A 15,557-nucleotide genomic window follows, 5' to 3' on the forward strand; every position below is an offset into this window, starting at 1 on the left:
AAACAGAAATTGATTCAATGCATCAGCATGAGGGGCGCAATCACTTCTGTCAACAGTTAACTGTATGCGTAACTGTTTAGAGAGATATGGAGCAAACCTAAGCTACAAAGACCATGCCTTACTTAGATGTATGAGAAGAAATGTGTGATAATCCTTTATTTATATCCTTTAGTCATAGCCTTATAACCTGTTATGTCCTTGTATGGTCTTCTTTGTAAAAAAATCACCAAGCCCATAAAGGCACCAATTGAATTATTATATATGATGCACCATATGAAATACAATATAAGTTTACCAATATTAGTTTACTGTATTTTATTTCATTTCTGATACCCACCACTTTTGACCACTACCCTTGAACTGTTCATTCACATCTAGCTATAGTCTTCAATAATGTTGTGACCATTACCTGTAATACTTATTTTTTAAGCTTGCAAAAGCAAGGTCCTCTTCTCATTCTGTTCTAGTAGGTCTTAACATGTTATTGTCAAATTGTATCTTAATATTACTGTTGATTTTCATTGTCTCCCTATTGCAATAGTACTATGGAATATGCTGGAGTAAAAAAAATGTAATGGCTTTGAAAACTGCATGCTGAGGCAACTGTGGAAAACATAATGTGCCATAAACAATATTAATGTGTGCATTTGTAAGAGCATGTTGTTAATTCCACTGTGGTAATTACCAAACCAGCCATATTGTTAAAGGACACAGTTACTTATTTTAGCCAATAGGAAACCAAGTTATCACATATGGGTGATATTCAAGTTTTAAAAATAATACAAGACTGCTCCTAAACCCACATCAGAGGCATCAGTCTGTAGAATAAATAATTATGTAAAGCTTAGAGCAATCTGTACAGGAAAAGTGTATAAATAATTTTTAAAACATGATATAATTACTATAACTGGGGCAAAAGTGAAATGGAGGCCTTATAGAATAAGAAAATAAATTAGAACAGAAATTGACAAAATGCTAATAATATGAGTAATAGTAGAGTCTACTAGTGCGTGTTTATTCACTTCTGCAATGATTTTAGGAAGGTGAATAAAGTGTCGTGCTTTGATGCCTACCCCATTGCAAGGGTGGATGAGCTTATTGACAAGCTGGCAAAGCATGCTTTATAATTATGGGTATGGGCAGATTCAATTGGCTAAATCTGCTGAGAAAAAAACAGCCTTTCCTACCCCTGATGGGTTGATTCAATATATAGTTCTGCCTTTTGGCCTAAATGGGGACTCAGCTGCCTTCAGCTGCCTTGAATTTCCGGCGCTCAGCATTACAAGCCGGCACCGTGGCTGAGCAGGGAGACTCGCCGCAGGACTGTTTAAAGGTAAGTACCGGGGGGGGGGTATAGATAATGGCGTCGGCGAAGTTTAAAATGCCGCCGCCGCCCCCCCCCCGGCGGGGGGGGGCGGCATTTTAAACTTTGCCCCAGGCGGCGTTAAATCTTCGGCCGGCCCTGGTTACCTTCATAAACAACACTAGACTACAAGGTTAGATAAGAATGGCCGCACTGTGATGCAAAATCAAAATCTATTGCTACAGGGAATGGCTGAAAACATTTTGATATACTTTACAAGAAACTGTCCAGCTCTCTAGTAACAGTTCTTAAGAACCTTAAGTGTGTACGACTATTTGTGTTTTCAATTTTGAAAGCTTTTTGCAGCATATACGTTATATACTCAACTGGAATTTGGTTATGTTTCTCTACAAGGTAAGTCTCCCATCTACAATGCATGGCTCATATATATTTTACAGCCCTAATACAATTTTGTACAATTTGTATATTTCTACTGTTGGAGATATTATTCAACTCATTAAGGAGCCACTATGCAATTTACACTTTACCTTGGATGTCTGGATGTGAAGCTGCTCTCCCCTATCTCATGGATTACATAGTTACATAGGCTGAAAAAAAGACATGGGTCCACCAAGTTCAGCCTTTCTCATATCTGTTTATTTCTTGCTGTTGATCCAAAAGAAGGCAAAAAACCCAGTTGTGGCTCTTTCCAATTTAGGGAAACAAAATTCCTTCTTGACCCCAGAATGGCAGTCAGATCTCACCTTTGATCAAGAAGCTGTTTCTCCATAATTTAAAAAATATATCCCTGAATATTATGTTTTTGCAAGTATACATCCAATTGTTTTTTAAATGTCTGTACAGACTCTGATAAAACTACCTCTGCAGGCAGAGAATTCCACATCCTTCTTGTCCTAACTGTATAAAAACCCTTTCCTTTGCCTTAGACTAAATCTCCTGTCTTCCAGTCTAAACGCGTGACCACGTGTCCTATGCCTAGTCCTGTTTATGAACAGATTTCCACACAATGGTTTGTATTGGCCCCGAATAGATTTATATAATGCTATCATATCCCCTCTGAGGCGCCGTTTTGTCTAAACTAAACAGATTTAAATTAATTAACCTTTCTTCATAACTAAAGTGTTGCATCTCCTTTTATTAATTTTGTAGCCCACCTCTGCACTTTTTCCAGTGCTATAATATCCTTCTTTAAAATAAGTGCCAAAATTGCACAATATATTCAAGGTGTGGTCTTACCATTGGTTTATAAAGGGGCAAAATTATATTTTTAACCCTTTTTATACATGACAATACCTTACTGGCCTTAGCAACTGCTGACTGACATCGCACATTGTTTCCCAGTTTGTTGTCTATAACAATTCCCAAATCCTTCTCATTTGTTGTTCCCTAATTCACTATCATTTAGGGTGTAAGGTGCTTGTGCATTCCTTACCCCGAAGTGCATAACTTTACATTTATCTACATTGAATTTCATCTGCCATTTGTGTGCCCAGTCCCCCAGTCTATCTAAATCCCTCTGCAGCACTGTAATATCCTGCGCGCACTGTATTACTTTACCTAGTTTAGTGTCATCCGCAAACACAGAAACATGACTTTCAACGCTTATTGCAAGGTCATTTATAAATATGTTGAATAAAATGGGTCCCAGGATCACCATAGGTTTGACCTGGAGTCTGGGTCAGTTTCTTTTTTTCTCTGGAAAGGGGAGTGGGGGTGACTATTCAATTTCTGTGAATAAACATTTTAGTCATAGTAGCATGAAAAATATTTGATTATATTCATAGTATGCTATTTCTCACTGTAAAAAAAAGCATTTTATATCATCTAAAGTGAACCGAAGATGCAATATAGTATCTTAAACCATTTTTTAACCACATCAATAATCACAATGGAAAATAGCATATTGTTTTGTTGTTAATTTGCCTTTAAGGAATGCAAGAACAGATTTTGCCCCAAACACTTGTTATTCATTCAGCGCTCTTTTGAGGCGTATGAAGTATTTGACTTAAACGATGTTATGACTCCTTTGGGTATGAAGTGCATCACTGAGCTTATATTTTATTAAATCTTTGAGTCAGGTGGGTATAAAAGTGATTGCATTCATTTCTAAATGTACTACCCCTTTGCCACTTAGATTGTCGATCATCGAATAAAGAGCAACCTAATCTATAATGTAAAAGCCTTCATGTACTATGATTCTTCAGAAAAATGGTTCAAATAACTGCATGCCAACTTTTAATTTTATATCATTGTTTATACAACATTTTACATAGTATTACTGTTCATGAAGAAATTATTCATTTATTAAGAAAAAACACTAATATAATAGGTAACTGAAACGCAATGCAAATACATAAGAGACATAAACATAAGGAAAGCGGATATTGGGCATTGCAGGCACAAGCCTCTTAGAGGCACAGGCCACTTTCCATCTGTGTGCCACTTTTCACCCAAGTGCCACTGTTTGGGAGTTTACCAAGGGTGTTCAACAAGGAGGACAACACGAAAGGACAAAGAGGAACTTGGAGGCTCCCTGCAATCAATACTCCACCGAACTGTCATCAAGTGCTCCCTATTACTTACTCTGTTTGCTCTACCACCATTCCATTCCCATCACCATTTTTCTCCAAATACCATGTTCACAATCCTCTTGTATCTCCTTTCTCTTTCCTCTATTGTTAGTAGCCTTAGTGGTATCCTGTATTAGGAAAGGACAGATGCGGGCAATGTTTTTAAGATGGAGACGGCAGATTTTAGAGACAGACTGAATGTAGGGGGTGAACGAAAGGTCGGAGTCAAGGGTGACAAAAAAAGTCTATCCGTCTTTCTCCATGCCTTTATTCCTGAAAAAAATCCCTCAAGACCCACTTCTTTAAGAACGTTTACAACATAGCACATTAACGCCCTCCCATATTCCTTTAGCTCACCTTTCCTAGTCCCTCTCCTGCAATACTTTTAAAGTAGTGTGGCTGGTCTATCCCTAACCACAGCACTTTTACCTATTGTGTAATACACCCTAAATCCATCTAGATTGTAAGCTTGTTTGAGCAGGGCCCTCCTCACCTGTTGTCTCTGTAAGTCAAATTGTTATGTTACATACTTGTGTCCTGTCCACCCATTGAACAGTGCTATTCAGAGGATTTTTATTGGGTTTCTATAACACTTGTAGAAATTATTGTAAGTGTAGAATTCAGTATTTAACCATCTGGTTATCAATTACTTTGTTATCCTTCTTTACCACAGAACTAAAGGGGCAGCTTCTTTGGACACACATACCCACAGGAGGGTGTGATTAAAGAAGAATTCCTACAACAGGATGTATGTTTTTCTCATAGGTTGCCTGCCTTGTAAGATGTCCCTTTTTATGCACTTATTATACAGGGCTGTAACTAAAAACAGCCGGGCCCCAGTGTGAAAATTGCCATAGGGTCACCCAACTTCACCAAGCAACATGTCCCTCAGTGCCACCTTTACCCCAAAACAGCTTGTGAGTTCCTAATTTGCCCCCAAACAACTTGTGAGTGCCCTCAAACAGCATGCCTGTGCAGTCTTTGCTCCAGCTTGTCAGGGCTCCCAAACAGCTTATCTGTTCTATCATTCCTCTCATACACTATTGCACACATATGTAAACACACTTACACAAATTTACACATGCTAACACACACTTACTCATACTCACTAACACACACACTCTCCGTGTAAGTCCGAAATTGTTTCGAAACGTTGTGTCCGGGTCGGAAGGGCCCTTTCTGAACAAGTTTGAAGCAGTACGAAGAGACAGGAATGAGGACACAGGAACAAGTGGTTGCAGGGGTTGCTCCGCCCCTCATCGCAGATGCGAGCACTGCGACTCTTGTACTTACAACACTGTTATTATACACATCCTCACTATGTATGTAGGCAGCAAATAGAAATGCTTAATTGTATTGCCTAAATATCCCTAAATACAATTAAAGCTGTTACTAAAAAAATAAAAGCTTTACGTGCAGTAAGAGATACACTTTTTCTATAACTTAGAAAAGAAAGTATTACACGTTATTAGTAAAATGTAACTATTTTACCAACATTACAGTTGTCTGTACACACAAGATCCGACATAAATAGGACAGGACACCCCTCTGCCGGGGCTTCAGGACAGGACAACAGAGTACAGGGCTGACAAGACTGACCAGGTTACACATGACAAGACTATAAAGAAATTACAGGACTAAACAGAATAGACTAGACAAGGACATGAATACAACTCCTTTCTAAGATAACAAGATTGGAGATCCCGTCACATATTATGGCCATAGCATGCTTAGCCCACCACTATGCCAAAGTACTCCAATATAGCGGTGGGTCCTAGCACTAAACCCTGCCTACTGAATTACTAATAAACAAACTAAACATTGACTCTAATGATGATGTCATATACAGTATGACGCTAACAGGCAGAAGCACAGTGGATCATGGGAGATCTATGCTGATTGAGGCACAGATTTATTTTATGGCTAAAGACCGTGTGAGGTGGCCTACTAGGAAATTTTCCTCTATCCCAGTAGACCAGCAATGTCAGTAATCTCAGGGACTTCATATCATAATTTATAAGGAATATACAATTAGGTGATGTTAGTCTTTTAAATATACAATAAAATTGTTGCAGTGTTTTCATTAATACTGTGACAATTATAATCCAGCATGCCGCTGTGCCTTTATTATAGATAGGTCAATTACATTTTGCCATTGCAGTCAAGGGTGGAGTAATGTCATTGAGTCACAGGTGATTATGTGATACTATTGGATAGTTATGCCATGACTTTACTTTATAAAGAAATAAATGTTTGCAACTGTACAACTCTTATACACAGATCATTAGGATCATCAGCAATATACCAATAAAAAACTAAACAATATGTTTATTGTATTGCATTTTCCAAAACTTTAACTTTCAAATAAAAAGGTAAAGGTAACACTGATTATCCAAACAATGGTTTTCTTTCTTTCTTTCTTTCTTTCTTTCATTAAAAACAGTGCACGTAGGTATAACAAAGGTGACTGGTATTTTAATTCAACAATTATCTGCAAATTCATTTGCCCTGAATAGTGAAATGACCTCAACTTTATTGTGTGTCTACAAAGAAGGCAATCTATTTCTTTTAATTATTCATCAGTTTTGGAATTAAGACCTCTTTTCCAAAAGAATTTAAAAAAGGGGAAAAATGCTGACTGAGCAAAGTATAGACATAATGATGGATTGTGTCATTTTGACGTGATTACTGGAAAAGTGTGCAATTTCTCCTTTCCTAGAATAATTTAATTGTTTGATTTTTAATTTATTTTTTCTTCATTATAACGGTTCAATGTTCATGTGGTACAATACTCTTTCAGTCACTGTACAATGAAAAGGTAAGATGTCCAGTAGGAAACAAAATTAACTATGTTCCCTTAATTGACTATTCTTAGAATAGTGCAATTAGTGCATAATTCTTGAAATTCTGGCCATTCTTTTATTTATATATATTTTTTAAAACTGTACAGTATGTATAAGTGCTAATAAGACATAAGTAATGAATAGTGAATTAATATGTGTTCTACTTTGGGAGGAAACAATTGCTCTGTCTCTTTTTTTTCTCCTGAAGTCCTTCTTTTCTAGAAAACCAAAAGGTTTGGTGGATGTGAATATATAAAAGTGTTTGACAGCTGTAAACTTCAAAATAATCTGTATACAATAGGTTTATATAATATTATTTATTCTTCTCTACAATGCCTAACGTTTTGCAATCAATTATACTAAGGTTATACTGAGGTATCATCTTTACCAAATTGGTGATCAGACCCAGACTGGTCATCTGCTTTGCCCTTAGCCACACTTATAACAACATCCCCTAAAACAAAAGTGAACCTCTTTTACCATTTAAAATGTTGGGAGATAATATACTAATATAACTAATGAATGAATTCACTTGTAGGGGAACTGTCATCAAATGGTTTTGGCCTGGGTACATTTAATGTCTCAGCTGAAGAATCTGAATGACTTAACCCCTTGACGACGTCAATGGAAATCCATGCAGTTGATGACAATTGACGTGCCTGGCACAACATGGGGTTAAACAAGCTTAGAAAGTGATCAATTATTGTTTTCTTCGCTCAGCTGGTGGTGCTGCAATGCAAGACATTCAGCAACATCAAAAAAATTATCTCAAGCACCACAGTGAGAGACATGTTGCAGTAAAAAGTAAAAGAGCTCCCAGAGCTGTCCAGACCTCTGAGTTCCCCCCAGCAGGTTGACTCCAGGTACTACTACTATCAACCATGCAGGTCCATGGGGCCCGGTCTACTTATCACTATGTGATTTGTAATTATATATATATATATATATATATATATATATATATGTAATTATTTATAAATATAAATTAAAAAAATAACTTCTCATGCTCCAGTGATGTCACTATGACATCATAAGGGGAGCCATACAGTTCCAAGAAAATGTAAAAAAAAAAAATCCAAAAAATTGACACTGTATTTCCCCCCAAATCCTGACACATAAAGTGTTCAAATACTAGCATTTGAAATATCCGGGGGCTTTAAAAATATATGGTTTTATGGGGTTAAATTGAATTTGCCATCTTCAAATATGTCCCAAATAGGACATGAGCAAAGGATGACCAGGTTTGGAAAAAATGGTTTGGAAATAGCAGCATGCTAATAAAAACCTAAAAACATTAAGTATTTCTAAACTCAGGACAAATATTAGAATCTATTTAGCAGGTTTTTTTTTCATTTTGACAGGTAAAAGATTTTACAAATAAGTGTTAGAAAAAGTGTTTTTTGTTTTTTAATCTTTCACCTTATTTTATTATAGTAGATTTTATTATGATCAAATAAAGATGTCTAAAGAAAGTCCATCTTGTCCTGAACAAACCACAGACATGTTAAAACCATTGTTGAAGGATACCATTTGTTTTATCATATGTGATAGTTCTTTAAATTCTCAAAATGTAATGTCTGAATTCTCTACAGTATGTTTGTTTTTGATGCCATCTATTTTAACTTTTTTAAAGATATGTGCTCTGGTTCTGTTTTCAATGGGACCTAAAGCCAATATCTGTTTTCTGATATTAAGAAGAAATGTGTACCTGTTCACCAAGATTGATTCTATGTGAATCAAGTAAAGCAAAGTAACATATGAGACTAACATAAATGTATTTTTATCTCCATGCAGCTACAAATGTCCTTTTACATGCTAAGTTAACTCTTTATTTGGTGAAAATATTTCTCCCAAAGTCTTTAAGTAAATATATATTCACAAAAGTAAGAAATAATATTTACAGAGTTAATCTTTACATGCTTTATGTATATCGGAATGTTGTTATTTTGCACACACGAATTAATTATTTCTACTAATGCTTTTGTTTTTTGTTGGCCCCAAACAGCTGAGAGGAAACGATCCCTAGGCAAAGACTACCATCCATTGTGCCTGAAATGTTACCAGTGCAAAAGACAGCTCAGTGCTGGCCAGCATGCAGAGGTAGGTACACAAAAAACAAGGCTGCTGAAAATAATGGCCACTACATCGCTGAGTGGAGAGCTGAAGTTTGACGTCCCAGGGCCCCGCTTCTCTAAGCTATACAGACACTATGAGTACACACAAGGGCGGAACTAACTTACCTCTTCCTAATAACAAAGGGACCCATATACCTTGAGGGCAGACAAGATATAGTATCATCAACCATCTAGAGCCATTGCAACCTAAGTACAAAAAACATTATCATTCATTCTGGTAGGTGCCACCTTACATGTTATTACCCATTTACTTTCTTAATTTGTCCCTTACTATGCAGAAGGCTTAGCATCATAGTTGAATACGAAAACATTATACATTAGTTTCCCAGCATTCCGCTTGTATCCATTAAGACATAAATTAGGCCTAAAGGGTGGAACAGTAGAGTGTTATGGTGGGAAATGTGCAAGTTATAGTTACGTCCGTGAGTTCAAAATCATTTCTGCTTAAATGCACACTATTCCATAGATTTAGTAATTTAGTAATTAATAACAGGTTTCAATAAGTAGCAGGTCAACTTTAACCTACTGTGACGTGATCTGTGGCATGCCAGGTCCTGTATAAAAGCAAATGAAGGTATTACATAGTTACATAGTTCGTAAGGTTGAAAAAAGACCTAAGTCCATCAAGTTCAACCCTTCTACCTAACCTTCCTATTCTTGATTCAAAAAAAGGCAAAAAAAACCCAAATTAAGATACTTTGAATTCTGCCATGAGGGGGAAAAAATTCCTTCTTGACTCCAGGAGGCAATCAGATTTCTCCTTGGATCAAGAAGCTCTAAAATATTAATGTTATTCTATTTATATCCCTGTATGTCATGTCTTTCTAAGAAAATATCGAGGCCCCTTTTGAAGGTATCTAATGTATTGGATAAAAGCACCTCCCTTGGAAGTGAATTTCATACCTTTATTGTCCTCACGTCTATGAAACCTGCGCTCTTCCAGTCTCAGAGGGTGACCTCTTGTTCTTTGTATATTTCTGTTTATGAACAGGTCACTGAAGAGCTCTTTATATTTATATAATGTTATCATATCCCCTCTGAGACGCCGTTTTTCTAGCGTATATAATTTTAACTTTTTTAGTCTCTCTTTATATGTATTAAACATATAAAATGGATGAACAGACGTTTTTATGCTTTGCCACCTAATAAAGAATATTTTTGGTGATTTCATTAAATCTGTTTTAGAGACATGTGGTAATACCCAATAACAACTACATTCACCAAATTATGGTGCGTTGTTTTGTTGAGTGAAACTTTGTATGAAGTGTTGTTAACATGGTATTATTTTTCCTCCTTAGCATGACAATAAACCATATTGTAATCGTTGTTATCTTCTTCATTTTGGACCCAGAGGTAATATTTTCTTTGCATTTTTCTGTGTATATTAAATGAATTGTATATAGTTTTTGTGATTTGCACAGATACTTGGTTCTGGGAGGCTGTAAAACAACCATGGCGTTAGAATGAGGTTATAACTCTTGCACTACACATGACAAGAATAGTCAGAGCATTAAAACCATAACTCTCCTGTAAACGTTCATGATAATTTTCACTTTAGCAGATAAACCCCAATGGCTCTATGGAAACCCCCCCCACACACACACACACACTTAGTCTCCCTCCTGGTCACTCCCCATGACAAATTGCTTTAACTCTTTGTGAGTTCTCAAGAATGAACTGCTTGTTTTGGGTGGGTCCATCCACAACATCTCAACAAGATAAAAATATCTAACTTAAGTTTCCTTTATAAGCAGGGTGCCCAGTTCATGATGCAGTAAAGTATTCCCAAACCATGCCATCGCCATGCTTGAACATTTATATGAGGTTCTTAATATAACAGGACTTGTGTCACCACAATTATTCCGACTCATCTATTTATGCAGCGTAAAGGTGTTTTTTGGAAAGCGCTGGTGGTGCATTCATGTTCTTCTTAGTATAGCTGCCTTGCTACTCAGCTACAATACCATTAATCACAAGTTTGCCCAGTGTCATTCTGGCAGTGGGATCATGAACACTGGCCGTAGCTGAGATGAAAGAGAGACTGGCAGATTCTTGGATGTCCTTTCCGACTTCCTGACTGATTTACCACTGGCCACACCTGGGACGATTAGCTACTGTTACCTCTTCTTTAACCTTTTCCTGGTCTTCATGGCTCTGTTAGTGGTTTGGTGAGGCCAGATCACCTTAGAAATGCTGTGTAACTCTTTCCAGACTAATATGCTGATATGTTGTGAAATGTTTTTTGAACTAATTGTGGACTATGTGCAGCCACTGAGTAATATCAACTGGTACAAAACATTGAGATTGGGGAATTCAGTATGTGTTTGTAGTATGCAGGTGTAAGAGGTGCAAAACAATATCCGAAATGTAAAGTGTGGCTATATCAAGGATGTGTGAAGCAATCTAGTCCTACGGCTGCATTGATGATTACACTGGAGTTTTATCTTGTTAAAGAAACAGATACTTTTTTTATTTTCAAAAAAATGAATCCCCACAGCCAATATAGCACTTCTATGAGGGACACTATGCATAGTTTCTAATGCTCTCCCCCTGCTGACATCATTACCCCAGCCCATCGGCTTTCATGCAGGGACAGGTAGGCTCATTGCTGAACCCCACACCAGAGGGGGGAAACATTAAAAGGAGATGCCTAATGCAGCATTGCTCATTGAAACTCAGCTTGAGTGCAGATAACAGGATGATTACACAAATTTGGGAATAACTAAATAACATGGAACATTGCTGACACTGGCCGTGTTAGGTTGAACCTTCAGCAGTCACAAAGGCTGTACATACTAAAGGCTGGCACTTCATATAAGAAGCTAAAAATGATCATTGTCATTGACGTTATAGTGACACTTGATTTAATGACACTTGATATTTTTTTTCTTATTGCAGGGACACGCGGAGTGACATCTCACTCATCACATACCATCAGATCCGCTCATACTCCTACCCTGTCAGTGGAAAATCAAAAGAGATCTTAGTGACCACAATTTGTGAAACGTGGATCAAATGATTCCCCCCTTATATGAAACATGTCAAGAATTCAATAGCTTTCAATATTATATAAAGGAGCTTCTTTATGCAACATGTTCAAAAAACATATCGTTTGTAATTTTAACACTTATTAAGTAAAAAGCAAAATACTGCATTAATTATGCTTTACTGTTTATTAACAATAAACATCTGACAGTCATAGCTGTAAGGCGTGTATGCTAAAATACATTTTGTTTTTTATGCTTTCTGTTTTATAATAAAGGTTTCTATGAAAAATATTCGTAAAAGTGACATTACTAACCACAAATAAAAATAATATGATATATTGTCAATTGTCAACAAAATCTGCCTATAACAACCAAGAAGAAAACGATACTAATAATTAATGTATGGAAAATGTTCTGTGCTATGCCATTTAGTTTGCTCGAAAGTAATTTTACGTGCTCTTGCTGCCGACTGCCAATCCACTTTCCACCTTTCATCTCTCATTCTTCTCAGCCTGGTCTCAGTATAAACAAGTGTTTCAAATTGACGCATAGGATTATATATAAAGGCATGCTTCATTACGAAGGTACACAAAATATGTCATTATTGTTTAAGATTTTGGAGTTTATGTAAGAGTTTGTTTAGTAAATGTCTAGTTTTACATAAATCCAAGTGAGGATTAAAAAAATGTCAGAGAGGGGAACTAAAATCGTCTTGAATATTTCAACTTCAGTCCCCATTGAAGTCAGTCAGGGCGTACCTAGAAACCACAGGACCCTGGTGCGAAAATTGCCCTGGGGCCCCCTACTTCACAGCTGGCCTGTGCCATCATTGCCCCCAAACAACTTGTCTGTGCCTTCTTTGCCCCTTGACCCCCCCTTCCAACATAGCCTCTGGCACACATATCTAAACACGATTACACATATCACACCCAGTTACTCATACTCACTAACACACACGTACACATTCATTCTAACACACAATCCATCTCACCCCATTTACACATTCATACATAGACTCTAGGGTCACAGGCAGGATCCTCAACTCTTACTGTGTATGTGTATCTGTAAGTGTGTGTGTTTTTATGTACTCTTTAACTACCCCATATTTAAATTGTGCAGCTCTGCATTATAAAGGTTTATAATAGCACAAGTATGCTATCTATTTTGTTTGCATACTAATTACACTTGTTCACCTCCAATAAACCCCCTTCACTAGATATTTTTTATAATAATGCAACCAACATTTACCTTTTGGCAAGACAGTGCTCAAAGACCATTATGTCAGACATCTGAGCTTTTAGCACTTTGCTATTAAACAGCTTTCTTGAGATAACAGGGGAATTTTTGAGATAACAGAACTAACTTTTTTTCTTGATGTAACGTAACTCTGTAAAATCATATACTTGTTTTGGTGATAAATTCATACAAATCCTTTAACAACTAACAGAATTCCACAAAGTTAAAACACATATTTTTGGTAATAGCAGCCTCAGGTTTTACCTCAGGTACTGCTTCCTATTTCATATGAAAGCTGCAACATTTTCAATAAATGCCTCACTGCGAGTGTGTCTTTTTTAATATGAACATAGAAATGTACTTATTTGCACTATGTGTACTTTATTGGTCATAGACATTAACAAAATAACCTTAAAGGGAGTTTAAAGTGAGATTAACGTTTAAAAGTAACTTCTCTAGAGGGATTGTCAGATACATCTGCAAACACAGATCCCAGCCTAAAGTGCAAACTGCTCTTTCTTTAAAAAAATAACTAAAAAAAGTACTTTTTTTACATACAGTTTCTACTCTTTTACTCTACAGTAGCTAATCATTGGTGGCGATGTGAAATTTGCTAAATCACCCCTCTTGCCAACTTGCATTAACTTTAACGGATAAACAAAACGAGATTGCTGGAATACTTGCTAATGTTCCATGTCCACAAATCAACATGTAACAGAGGATCTTTACTCTTTTTTAGATGTATTTTAGCATTATATAGCTTATATAGAATATGCATTAGTTGGAATCACTGTATTGAAGAATCTATTACAGTTAGATGTTTTACAAACCTATCCAAAAAAAAGATTTTTCAGCTGCTGAAATCATTTTTGGTTTAAACTATAGGGAATTAAAATGGGTTTTACATCAGAATATTTAGTGATTTATGAGGCAATGCCCACATTAGGACATTACAGAATATGCTGGCTAAACCATCTAAGAAAGACATATTTCTCGATATAAATATATTGGCTGGGAAGCATTTCTAACATGTTTAAGCACCTATTAGATGATGTTGTTATTTTGTTTTAGTCCATGCCATAAACGGCAAACATAAATAAATATGTTCTGTCGTTGTACAAAAAAAAAAGAAGAGGTTCACATATTTTCTGTAAATTCTCAAAAATGTTCCATTAATGTGGATCCGTGCATAACGTAAATACTTTGTAAGCCAAGACAGAGATACCATTTGTAGCTGTGGAATGGCTATAAATTAAGATATTTCACAGCAAATGGCAAAAATCATGTACAATTTAAATGTACAGCAGAAAGTAACTTATTGGGACATGTACATCTGAAAAACACTGATTAGTGCCTGTAGTAGGAACGAAAATGTCTTGCACTGTGCCAGAAAGTGAAGCTAATTGCTGAAATGCTTTGATGCTTAAAGGTTTCCATGGTAACAAAAGGCTTGAAGGGGGGAAAGGATGGATGCTGACAGGGAAGTTTTAAAGAATCATGCTCGACTAGCAAGCAAAATCTGAGTGTTTTTTTATTTTATTTTACCATTTCTGCATTTAATAAAGTATTAAAGGTATTGTTACATTTTTGCATTATATGGGAAAAATATTTCGTTTTGATGTATGTTTGTTTATCTGTCCACATTATTTTTTTCTTTAATTTTTAATGTAATTTCTCAATTAGCAAGATTAATAGGTAGAGGTCCAAATGGGATTTTATCTAACATTCTGCTATAGATAACTTTCTTAATCTTCGGTTATCAGGTTGCATTTTGTTCATAAAATCCTATAATGTATCCTGTAGGGCAGCAATGATTTGGGTACACTTTTCAGGAGGGTCCCTGATTAACAAACAGATCCCTGGTTAAACGTATGGGGGGATCAGTTTCAAGAAAGGTCTGGATAGACCCTCCTGGGTCTTTACTCCTCTCTTCAGTCCTTCAGGTTTTAAGCAGTGATAGCCACTGGAAGTGAATGCCCAATTGCATGATCAAGCATTCAAACAGTGAAGGAATATCAGCACTTGCACTGAGCACACTTACACCAGAGCTCTAAGCATGGAGTCAGCCCATAAAAGTTCACTGGGTATATCTCTTAATCACTTACCAGGGCCTACTGAGCCCATGCCAAAATCGATAAACACAGAGGGTTGGAATTAAGTAACACCAAATAGATAACAGTGACATGTCTAGTCTGAATCACATACATGTCTCCCACAGATATAAAAAGAATATAAGCCACAATAATATGCACTAACATACACATTACTAAAAGCACCTTAAACATCCTCACACTTAGTCACATAAATATACAACATACACATTACCTGGACCAGCAGCTCCTCAAACCTAACTTTCTCATCATGCTTGGACAACTATGTTGCCAATGAATTATAATTAAAGTAACATAATTTAGATAATGTTGTGCAGCCCCCAAGTCTTTGCTTTCTGATGGTATATGGCA

General features: G+C 36.4%; 1 protein-coding gene across 1 annotated transcript in view; it reads left to right on the forward strand.

Annotated features, from left to right (window-relative positions):
- Positions 1-12,148, forward strand: part of LOC128494566 (cysteine-rich protein 1-like) — a 20,230-nt gene extending 8,082 nt beyond the window's left edge. Inside the window, exons 2-4 of the mRNA XM_053465817.1 lie at positions 8,743-8,837; positions 10,171-10,225; positions 11,771-12,148. Of these exons, the coding sequence (XP_053321792.1) occupies positions 8,743-8,837; positions 10,171-10,225; positions 11,771-11,859 (239 nt within the window). The 3' untranslated portion in view covers positions 11,860-12,148. The remainder of the gene's footprint in view (positions 1-8,742; positions 8,838-10,170; positions 10,226-11,770) is intronic.
- Positions 12,149-15,557: the final 3,409 nt, after the last annotated feature.

The sequence above is a fragment of the Spea bombifrons genome, chromosome 1 (assembly GCF_027358695.1).
Source record: "Spea bombifrons isolate aSpeBom1 chromosome 1, aSpeBom1.2.pri, whole genome shotgun sequence".
Lineage (NCBI taxonomy): Eukaryota > Metazoa > Chordata > Amphibia > Anura > Pelobatidae > Spea > Spea bombifrons.